At 42.1% G+C, this 12566-nt stretch overlaps 2 gene segments (V, D, J or C); both read right to left on the bottom strand.

The window, feature by feature from the left end:
• Positions 1–5368: 5368 nt before the first annotated feature.
• LOC132869435 (Ig heavy chain V region 914-like) lies at positions 5369–5862 on the bottom strand. The segment is given in 2 exon segments: positions 5369–5679; positions 5778–5862. Coding segments are annotated over 2 exon segments (351 nt in total).
• A 1563-nt stretch (positions 5863–7425) lies between these two features.
• Positions 7426–8005, bottom strand: LOC132869436 (immunoglobulin heavy variable 3-53-like). The segment is given in 2 exon segments: positions 7426–7856; positions 7966–8005. Coding segments are annotated over 2 exon segments (360 nt in total).
• Between the last annotated feature and the right edge of the window lie 4561 nt (positions 8006–12566).

Here is a 12566-nt window from a genome sequence, read left to right on the forward strand (position 1 = left end):
TCATTACGAGTAAGATCTCATCTCATCTCATTATCTCTAGCCGCTTTATCCTTCTACAGGGTCGCAGGCAAGCTGGAGCCTATCCCAGCTGACTACGGGCGAAAGGCGGGGTACACCCTGGACAAGTCGCCAGGTCATCACAGGGCTGACACATAGACACAGACAACCATTCACACTCACATTCACACCTACGGTCAATTTAGAGTCACCAGTTAACCTAACCTGCATGTCTTTGGACTGTGGGGGAAACCGGAGCACCCGGAGGAAACCCACGCGGACACGGGGAGAACATGCAAACTCCACACAGAAAGGCCCTCGCCGGACCCGGGGTTCGAACCCAGGACCTTCTTGCTGTGAGGCGACAGCGCTAACCACTACACCACCGTGCCGCCCTACGAGTAAGATTTTTTTTTTAAATAATGGTTCATAAATAAATAAATGATGCAATTCTCCTGTCTTATTTTGGTTGTCATGAAAAATAAACTGAATTTTTGCCATAATACATCAAAATAATAATCATAATAATGAGAAAAACAAGCTTTTATATCATTATCAGCCCTGTTCAGAATTGCATGAAGGCAGAGATCAATCTCATGTGTATGAAGATCCTAGTTTATGATTTTTAATGTTTATAATGGCAATGTCAAATCTTGAAGTTTCATTTATCGATCCAGAAGAGCAGTGCATCACTGAACCCCTCATTCTAATGGTGCTGGTTCTCAACTAATGAGCACAGTTATTTGTTGTCTTGTGACTCCTGAACACAAATCATTCTGGTGTTGATCGGAGCATGAATTTAAAGAGCTAAATTTGTGAGATTATTTTGTAATTGTGCACTGAGTGAAGTGAAGATACTTTCCAGGCAACAAGAGGCACAAATTCTCAGCTCCGTCACATCTGTAGACGAGGAGATTTACTTCCAACTGATCAGAGCAGTTTAGAGAACTGGAATATGATCATCAATCAAGCTGTTAAAGCCAAACTTTCAATGTCCAAAGACAGACATTATGTTCAAATCATAAACTGTGATGTTCATACAGTATCACCTGACCTTTGGAGAGGCTGAATGCTGCAGTTACACTTCACCTCCTTCACATTAACTATGGATTGGAATGGAATGGATTGACAGATTATTCATGATGGATTAACTGTATATCCAGCTCAGGACAAAAAATTATTTCATGTTGAGGCCAAAGATGAAATATGATGTTGATTTCCCTTTGTCTTTGAAATACAGAGGGGTCTGAGCCCTGCGAGGTCATTTATACCAGGCGTCCCTGGGGACAAGTGGACTGCAGGGAGATGAAAATGAACAGGGATGTTTTTGTACAGGGCTGCAGGGAGTCTGTAGTGCTGTGTGTCTCTGGCACAGTAATACACAGCCATGTCCTCGGTCTGAGAGTTTTGTCCTCTTAAATAAACTGTTCTGCTGGATGTGTCCTGGCTGAAACTGATCTTGCTCTTCACTGTATCTTTGAGATTCGTGCTACCACCACTACACAGATATCCGAGCCATTCCAGAGCTTTCCCAGCAGGTTGTCGTATCCAGGTAATACAATAGCTCGACTCTGAGGTCTTACAAGAGATGGAGAATGACTCTCCAGGTTTCACGAGCACAGAGGCTGACTGAGTGAGCTCCACAGCACCAACACCACCTGAGAACAACAACAATAAAACATTGTTAAATCATTTTCCCAACCAGGTATGAAATCTAAACTCATTCAGCCAACATGGAGACTTACAGAATGCAGCTGTGAGCAGCAGCAGCACTGATGAGAGCATCGTTGTTTGGGATAAAACTGAAGTGAATTAAACTGTTCAGCTGCTCTCCTCTTCACCACACACACACTCACAATCACCAACCTCATATAAGAGACATCAGTGAAGAATTTGCATCAAATGCATCACATGACCTTGAAGACTTGGGTTTTAAAACTAAACACTTGCGTATCTCTGTGACCAACTGATTCAAGTTTCAAAGTGTTTCAAAGTGTTTATTGTCATATGTACAGTAAGGAACATGTCCTCTTGAACAGTGAAATTCTTAGTTTGCCGTCCACCATGAGTGCCAAATTACAACAATAAATAGGTGGAAGAAATCATAGAAAGTAAAGGCAATATAGTGCAAAATAAAAACAAAAAAACCCAGTATATTACAAAATAAAGGTAATGTATTTACCTTTTTTTCCCCTTATTTACCTCAGAGCCAGTCACTGAGGGTGGGATGCAAACCAAGTGTGGACAGTTTATGGGTGAGTTTGTGGGGGATGACCCTGTTGAACGCAGAGCTGTAGTCAACAAAGAGTCTTCTGATGTAGGAGTCTTTGTTTTCCAGGTGGGAGAGAGTATAATGGAGGGCAGCAGCGATGGCATCTGAGTTAGACCTGTTGGGCCTGTAGGCATACTGCAGGGGGTCCGGTATACTGGTTTGAATGTGGGCCAGTACCACTCTCTCAAAGCACTTTGAGATGAATGGAGTGAGTGCAATCAGCCTGAAATCATTCAGGCAGGTGGGTGGGCTCTTCTTGGGAAGAGGGACAGTGGTTGTGGTCTTGAAGCAGAAGGGAACAGTGCTCTGGCTGAGGGAAAGGTTGAAGATAGCAGTGAAAACATCAGCCAGCTCAATGGCACATACTCTGAGGGACCGCCCAGGGATGTTGTCTGGTCCTGCTGCTTTCCTGAGGTTGATCTTCCTCAGAGCTTTGTGTATCTGGCCTGATGAGACTGTTGATGGGAGACTGTTGATGGTGGTGGTGGTGGGGCGTTTGTTGGTGCAGGTGTGTGTGCCTCCTCTCTGTGCTGTAGCTGGAGGTCTCAAAGCGGGTGTAGAAAGTGTTGAGGTCATCTGGCAGGCTTTTTGTGTAGCTGATGGTGCTGGTCCTGAAATCTGTGAAGTGCTGCAGGCCTTGCCACATCCGCCCAGGGTCGGCAGTAGAATAGAAGCTGTCCAGCTTCTCTCTGTACTGCCTCTTGGCCACTGTAATGGCTTTCCTCAGTCCATACTTTGCCGCTTTGTACTCCATTTCATTGCCTGATCTAAATGCAAGAGAGTGAGCATGCAACATGCATCATACCTGACTGTTTATCCAGGGCTTTTGGTTGGGGAACTTCCTGATCTGTATGGTGGGCACGATGTTACAGACCCTTATATTTCTAGAACAGCAGCTCTGACAGTAGTTTCAGCTTCAAGGTTTACAGAACAGTGCTTGTTCTAATATGTTTTCATTTCTAAATAATTTACACAGACACATATCATGGATGCTCCACATAAATTGATTTAAAACATGGGGAGGAGATTCATCTGATGGAGAATGTGTGGCTTTTAATGGAACAGAAGCCTCTTTATCATGTACTATAATTTTCAATCAAATATTCAAGGATCAGTGAAATCGGCAATCAGGATTAAATGCTGAATTTACAATGATAATGATTATCAATGCTTGAGGACATTGGGATCATGATTGTGAAAAAATTCTACTACTCTTCAAAGTCATGACAAAATGCTCTCACACTTTTTCACACATGATACACAAACTCTAATTGGTTGAGGTGCTGCTGAATGATACTATAGTACAACAAGTTCTTGTTAGTGATGTGATTATAATAGTGTGCAGTATGTGAAGCAATAATGGAGAGGTCACACAGAGGTTTAAAATCTATGCTCCAAACTACTGAAAAAATAATTAACATGGAACTTTGTTGTAATTTCTGGGATTACTTATTTTTTAGTTTGACTTGGATCTATAAGCCATTTTCAACAGAAGAAGAAGAAGCCTTTATTTGTCACATGCACACTCAAGCACAGTGAAATTCATCCTCCGCATTTAACCCATCTGAAGCAGTGAACACATGCACACACACCCAGAGCAGTGGGCAGCCATACTACAGTGCACGGGGAGCAGTTAGGGGTTAGGCACCTTGCTCAAGGGGAATTCAGCCCAAGGCAACCCCATGAAGACATTCTGTTGCAATGGACACTGCATGAGGTGTTTTTGTACAGGGATGTTGTTTATTTGTCTCACTGTGGAGAGCGAGCGCAATAATACACAGCTGTGTCTTCAGTCTGCAGATTCTGTCCTCTAATTGTTATTGTGTTAGTCGCAGTGTCTCTGGAGGTGCTGAACTTAGTTTTTAGTTTCTCATTGGAATATAGACTCCCACCACTATAGATGTGTCCAATCCACTCCAGAGTTTTTCCTGCAGGTTGTCGCATCCATGACATACCTTCGCTCGTGACTGACTATGAAACCTGCAGTGGATGGAGAGACTCTGGCCTGGCTGGACTGTCATGGAAGCAGGCTGAGTCAGTTCCTCACCATGCGCATCTGTGGAGGAAAACACATGGTAATATCTCATGCAATATACACTGCACATTAATTATTATTGTAGTAAATTAATGAATTTGATAAAGCACTCACAGGAAGCAGCTGCCAGCAGGTGCAGTGGAGATGGAGAGAACAAGGTGTGTGTTGTTTGTACTGGGGTCTTCTCTGTTCTCCAAAGTTTAACAGAGACCATCAGACCACATAAATAGAGTGATATCCAGCCCTCACATTTGTATTAGCTTTTCTACTGATGATGGGAGGACAAAGGATTTAAAAGTTATTTAAATCATGAGGAGGAGATTCATTGAATGGAGAATGTGTGGCTTTTTAATGGAACAAATCTTTTCCATAACAGAAAGTTCTTTACCAACTTCAATACCAGATCAATAATAGAGGGAATTGTACAGAGAAACTTGCAGCAAGGATTAGATACTATATTTAGGGTGATAATTATTATCTGTGCTTGAGGACATAAATTCCCCTCCTGCCCATGTCTGCATTTATTTTTATTTCATAATATTTGCTCACAAATTCTGTTCGTTCTTTTTCCCACAATATAAACACATTAGTCCTTGAAACCACAGTGATGTGAACAAGGATGAAGCAGAAAATGTGTCAAGCAGCATCACCTGAGCTCCCAATACCCTGCCACGTTCATGTTTCTAGTCTATTGTGGCTCCCACAAGCTTCATATCTGACCACATGCTCCTGAGACTTTATTAGAGCTGATTCCCCTCCTGATGCACACCTCAAGTTGAGACTTTTCTGACAATTCTTTCTTTCTTTTTTAAATGAAACATATTTCCAGACACATTGTTGGACATCAGTCTTCTCTCAGTCATTTTAACCTCAACATGTGGGGCAGATGTTGACAAATAGAGAAAGAGCGCCACTCAGAGGACTTGAAGCAAAATGAAAAGCAGAATATTCATGAAGATGTTCATGATAAATGACTCTGGGGTTCAGTTTCCTGCTGAGGGAATATTTACAGCTCATGAGGATGTGCTTGTGTAAGTTTTTGTACAGCTCTGGAGTCTGTTGTATCAGTGTGAGTCTCGTGCACAGTAATAAACAGCCGTGTCTTCAGGTTTCAGACTCTTCACTTGGAGGTACAGCATGTTTTTATTGGTGTCTTTAGTGATAGAGAACTGGCCCTGCAGAGACTGAGCGAATCCAGTGCCAGTGCCACGATCAATGTAGCCGATCCACTCCAGTCCTTGTCCTGGTTTCTGACGGATCCAGCTCATGTAGTAGCTGCCCAGTGAGAATCCGGAGACAGTACAGGACAGAGTGACTGACTCTCCAGGTCTCTTCACCACAGAAGCAGAGGAGGTCAGGGACTGTCCATAAGAATCTGGAAGAGAAGAGTATAACTCGGTCATGTTATAATGTTTATCAAGACAGAATGGCTCTTTTTCCTTCCAATAATCTCATGAAAAATCTGAAACTTACATGAAATGAGTCCAAATAAAATACACTGTCCTAAAATCATCCTTCTCTGAGTTCTGCTTCAGCCAGATTGAAAGTGTGTGGGAGTGTTATCTATCACACAGCTCACTGGAAACTAGAAGAGCCAAGAACATGCTGTTTATACCCGACTCTATTTGAATAGGGAGTGTCCATGAGCACTGTGGATGGATTAAACCCACAACCACAGGCTGCTCAGTGTAGAGATGAGTGGATGATTAGAAGGTTCTATGTGGAACCCCACAACAGAATGTTTCACAGTTAGAAAGAGTTGAGAGTAAAACCATTTTTAGAAGCTGAGAACCCTTAATCATCCACAGAACCTTTAAACCATTCGAATGTCTCTGAATGGAAAAAAAGGATATGATTTTATACATTGCAACATCATACAGATTCACATTTCATAGGAAAAGTTTAAACAGGGGTTTATTTGTGTAAAATTAGACTATTGATCAACTTCCTCATTTCAATCCTCATGAATTTACCATAAAAACAGGTTCTCCAGGACAAAGAGCCTTATCAACACAGCACAGGTCGCTGATATGCTGGATGTAATTCTGTTTAATCTGAGGGTCATGATTCACAGCAGGATGTGAGAAGAAAAATGGCCTGAATGTGCAGAGAGCAACAGGTTGAGATGGTTGAGTTTGCACAGACTGCCCTCTAGAGACACAAAAGTCTCATCTCATCTCATTATCTGTAGCCGCTTTATCCTGTTCAACAGGGTCGCAGGCAAGCTGGAGCCTATCCCAGCTGACTACGGGCGAAAGGCGGAGTACACCCTGGATAAGTCACCAGGTCATCACAGGGCTGACACAGACACAGACAACCATTCACACTCACATTCACACCTACGGTCAATTTAGAGTCACCAGTTAAACTAACCTGTATGTCTTTGGACTGTGTGGGGAAACCGGAGCACCCGGAGGAAACCCACGCGGACACGGGGAGAACATGCAAACTCCGCACAGAAAGGCCCTCGCCGGCCACAGGGCTCGAACCCGGACCTTCTTGCTGTGAGGCGACAGCACTAACCACTACACCACCGTGCCGCCCATATCCAGAACTGGAAGGAGAAATTTTAAAGAAAAAGGTTCAAATGTTCTTGCTGTCAGTAAAAAGGCCTCCCATGGGGAGGCGATACAAATGAAGGAAGTCTGAATTCCAGATTGGAGCATTTGTATTGGCATGGTTTAAAAGAGCGAAAGCAGTCAGATACAGTATCAGTGGGAAATTAAGTCATTTATCACCCTGTCTTTATGATGGAGTTTGCTCTTCACTCTCTGTGATGAAGCTTCTCTGATGTCATTTAAAGAGCAAAATAAAGAAACATCCTGAAAGGTGAATGAAATGCACTGATACCACAGTTATGTTGAATTCTTGAATCTGATTAAGGCGTTGATTAATTAAGCAATTAATTAATTAAACTGCAGGTCTGTTTACTATAGAAAGGCAACACACAGGTTAATATTAATTATAAATTGTAATCGTTTATCATTCCATAGGAACAACTGACACATGATTTGGATGGTGGATGTTTCACACAGATTTCAAAAATAAGAAAATAGTGAGATTTCATGTAATGTTCCTTTTTCCAGATATTCTTCTCAGCATTGAGGAAAGTCATACAGTTCAGTTTTTGTCTCAATGTTTCCTTTGTTCTTCAACACTGATGATGAAAATGTGAGATAAACTTTTGACAACAGCATGCGTGTGTTTTTGTATTGACACCTCAACAGAAGCATCAGTGTGTGTGGCGAGCGCAGTAATACACAGCTGTGTCTTCAGTCTGCAGATTCTGTCCTCTCAGAGTCACCGTGCTGCTGGAGCCGTCTTTAGAAATACTGAACTTGTTTTTTAGAGAATCTTTAGAACCAATTGCTCCACCACCCCAGATGTCGTTTATCCATTCCAGAGTGTTTCCTGCAGGTTGTCGGATCCAAGCCGTGGTGTAGCTGTTGTCAGTAACAGAGTAGCCGGATACTTTACAGCTGAGGGTTAAAGAATCTCCTGGCTTTAACAGCACTGAGGTGACCTGAGTGAGTTCTACTGCACAGTCCACATCTGAAAAAAATAAGAGATGTCACAATTTCAGTCAGAAATGTCTGTACAGTAGGTTATAACTGCAATAATTTGCTCTGAGCTCTGAGTACATGATTGAAGTGAAACTCACAGGATGAAGCTGCCAGCAGCAGCAAAAATGGAAGGAACATCGTTGAACTAAAAGCAGTGCTAAATTCTCCAGAGCCCACAGTGTCCGAGGCTGATATTTCTCCATATGTAGTTGGAAGGGGGGAAATTTTGCATCAACATTTGCATATTGTTATGCTCTTCCATTCAAAACAGCCTGCTGGTTTCTGTCTTCGACAGGTTTTAATCATCAGAATGATAAAAAAAATATTCTTTGGTGCTGAATTTGGTTTGTTTGTATTAAAGACTGAATATGGAAGTGAAATTTAGTCCTGTAAATGATTTTAAATCTCCTTACTCATGGAAACTGGATGTCCAGATCATCAGACACTTGTCTCATGGGACATTATTTTGTTAAAATCTTGAATAAATTTGCTGATCTGAGCAGAAATGTTCATCAATGTCAATCATTTCTCACTAAAAGACAACAGCAATGTTTTGGGAGGCACATCACATTAGAATGAAAAACTCCTTCATTCATTTACAGTAAACACTTTATCCTGGTCAGGGTTGCAGTGGATCTGGAGAATATTCCAGGTAATACTGGGTGTGGTGAGGGGATGTGTACGGGATGAGACATCATTCTATCACAGGCCACTACACACATATTCCTATGTTCATTCCCAAATATATGGGATTTTTACTGTCAATAAACACACACACAGACACACACACACAACATGCAGTAAAACTCACTCAGTAATAACATGTCAGTCATACAAGAGACAATCTAAAAGTTTTGGTTCTTTGACCTCCATGAATGCACTGCTGATGAAAGTGCAAGATTGTTATGTGACTACAGCAAAAATGTTTTTTTTTTTTTACTGATGTCTCAGGAGAAGTATCACTGTGTGTGTCGAGCGCAGTAATACTCTACAGTGTCTTCTGTCCTCATGCTGTTCATGTGCAGATACACCTGCTTCTTACTGTTGTCTCTGGAAATGGTGAAGCAGCCATTAACTGCACTGGAGAAATACTTCCTGTCACTACCATCCTCGATAGTTGCAACAAATTCCAGCCCTTTTTCAGGAGCCTGTCTGATCCAAGCCATCCAGGAGCTCCCAAAGTTAAATCCAGAAGCTGTGAAGGTCAGGTTATGAGACTGATCAGGCTTGATGATCACTGAATCAGACTCAATCAGTGTCTGACTACAGGAATCTGAAATACAAGGACACACAAAGACAGGCTTTACAGTTAAAATGAAAGAAATAAAGAAGGGAAAGATGTTATATTTTAATTGTGAAATTGAGAAGAATAACATTTGAATGAACTTGAATGAATGTCTTGACTATATTTTCTATTCATTTTACAACTTATGGTGGTAAATAAAAGTGTGACTTTTCATGGAAAACACAAAATTGTCTGGGTGACCCCAAACTTTTGAACGGTAGTGTGTATACATGTTATTTCACCTCCCTCACTGCCATCACCAGGAACTACCTGCAGGCCAGGACAATGATAACATTTTAACATAGCCTATGGAAATCCAAAGTTTACACATTATCATCACGCACAGAAACTGCAAAACTAGTTTTAAAACCGCTAAGTTCCAACTGTTAAACATAGTGAGAGGCTGGGCTACGTGTGTGTGTGTAAAGTGTAAACCAGTGCATCCTGACTTTCTAACTATGCCTGTGTGTTGCGTGAGCGGCAGTCAGTCAACAACTCTTCGCGAAGTTTCCTTATGAAACAATATGCTCGCTGAAATTACGGCAGGGAACGCCAGATTAAACATTAAAACTGCCTTCTGAGCACTGTATCTACAGGCTACCACTGAAAGAAGGAGGCTACCAGAAAGGCATCTCTACTCCGTACGATTTTACTTTCACTACGACATTACTTTGAACAGACTATCAAAAAATTGCAAGGTGATATGATAAAGTAAGGCACAGTTTACTTACAGTCGTTTTTTTTTTTTGAAAAAACGATGCAATCGTTTTCTGCCTTTTGGCACCCTTCATCATGCCGTGTTGGGGTCCTGAACTAGGAGGAGCTGTCCCCGATATGCCTGTCAAACTTGTTGTGGGTAACCATAGCAACCAAGCTTGAGCTCGCAACGTGTGCAGTCTGCGCAGTTGCAACTATGTCTGTACTGCTGTGCACCTCAATAAACCGAATGGTAATTAGTCTTTTGATTTTTCCGTGAGGTTTGCCTTATGCAAAGAAAGACAGCATAGACGTTTTTTCCTCCCTATAAGTGGGGGGGACCGAACGAGGTGAATTTAAATCTGGGTGGGATGAATCCCCCCCGTCCCCCCCTCTATCTGCGCCCGTGGAACATCATACCCTGATATGCAACACAGAGTCTTTAACACAACACCCAGCTGTGCAACACATCCTTGAACATCTTCTGCAACACAGTCTGGAAATTCATAACCAGGTAGGCTATGCAACACACAGAACCTTGAATATTATACCCAGGTATAACCTATAACACAGAGCCCACCATTCTCTTAACATTACTGAACAATATACACACTTCAGATTCATGAAAATTATATGATGCACACTATTTATACACAAATTCTGCCCTCCGCCCCTTTTCCAGAAAATGGTCTGTGACCCCAGACAGCTAAGTCTTGCACATGAAGTGAGATGCTCGTTTCATGCCATTTGCAAGCCCTTTTGAAATTCACCAGGTCCCCAAACCCATCTTTTGACCAAACTAAATTTCCCTGAGAGGGCTTCATCAAAAGACATGGCCAACAGTACATTTTATTAGTCACAGGAGATCCAGTCAACCAGTTCACATTTTCATACCAAGACACCTGAAAAGACCTGGTATGACCTGCTGATTTTTGAATGAGATTAAGCTTGGGCTTTGGTCTGCCTTGCTCTTTAATTCTCACTTTCTCCTCATATGGCAGTGTGTCAAAACGTTTTGACAAAAGCATGTCCACGATGTTTGCCATTATAGCAGATAGATACCAGCTGTTAGCAGCTAGCACTGCAGATCCCAATAAGGCTCAAGCTAGCCTACAACCACGTTGATTGAACTACAAATGAAATAAACGAGTGAATTCACGAATGATCAAACTGATAGAATGGATGAAAGTTAACAGAGCGCCACAAGTAATATTTACATTTATTTACAGAGTAATGTACAGAGACATCAATGAGAAGAAATGTTTATATGAAAAGAAATTCGGACAGCACTTTGGCACACGACTACACTTTCTCGACATCCGCTAGGGCCTGACTGATCATGCTTACCGTGTTCCTCGCCAATGCCGAAGTACAGCGACCGCCCTCCTCATGTCTTTCAAACACCACCTCCAATAATCCTTTATCAGCCCGGCTTCTGGCCCTCCCAATGTCTCGTTTACCCCCAGAGATACCCGGCTTCCCCGGAAGGGACGATTTTGTCGAATTTAACCAATAACAACTAGCTGAAATTGGCTGTTCAGAGCTGTCTCGTAGACTGCAACGGATACCCGGCTGCCAGTCCATAGAGCCCATTGAAATAAGAAAGGTGATTCTTGTAGCGAACTGCAAGTTCGTCAGACATCACTCAAATAAGTTACAGGATGACATAGGGACAGTTATGAACGTAAATACAATCTTGGGCATATGTTATGCAAGTTATTGTTTTAATGAGAATTCAACGTCGTAGACGGCGCAGTTTGGGGAGAGAATTTTAGGGGAAGTTCGGCTTCCCTTGTTGTCTCTGAGAAATCGCCCCTGCAGTATAGATAGTTTTCACTGACGTCACGGCATTCCGGGGAATGCCCCCCAGCCGCCATCTTGGGGGGCAAACAAAATGGACCATCGCCACTACCGGCTACGTTATCTCGGACGAATTTATGAAGTTATATAGTCAGCTTTCTAAAATAAAGATCAATGTCGGCAAAATCAAGCAAACAGAAGTATATAGATACATTAGACGACATCTCACGACAACGGTATGCAGCCAAACTGGCCTTGATTGGGGGAATTGACCCCTACGAAGTGGACAAAGATGCATTTTCAAGTCACTATGCAGGGCTGCCAAAGCCTGAAACTGCCAAAGCCTGCTCCAAAGCCTGAAACTGACTTCATCAAACTTTAAAGGCTGTCTGATATATACAACTTTATATATTCACAGCGCGCCTTTTGGCGGATGCCGCCTGAATCGCGCAGATCTTTTTTTTTTTTAGGGGGGGCGTTGGAGTGTCTGATTATAATTTCAAAGTAAATTCTGTATTAAAATTACTAAATAAGCAAATCTGTTACAGTCCATGAAACAGCAAGTATAAGGATGAGGAAAAAAACAGTTTAAATCGGAAAGCTGTGCACATATGCGCAGTCCTGCAGACCGCTCGGGCTGCGCAAATGTGCGCAGCTTTCCGATTTAAACTTTTTTTTTCTCATCCTTATACTTCCTGTTTCATGGACTGTAACGGATTTGCTTATTTAGTAATTTTAATACAGAATTTACTTTGAAATTATAATCAGACACTCCAACGCTCCCCCTAAAAAAAAAAAATCGGATCCGCGCGATTCAGGCGGCGTCCGCCAAAAGGCGCGCTGTTTGCATCCCAAACACAAATCAAATCATACAGAATAGACCTTAAATGTTTTTCAAAAATGACCCTTGCGTGAGTG

The sequence above is a fragment of the Neoarius graeffei genome, chromosome 20 (assembly GCF_027579695.1).
Source record: "Neoarius graeffei isolate fNeoGra1 chromosome 20, fNeoGra1.pri, whole genome shotgun sequence".
NCBI lineage: Eukaryota > Metazoa > Chordata > Actinopteri > Siluriformes > Ariidae > Neoarius > Neoarius graeffei.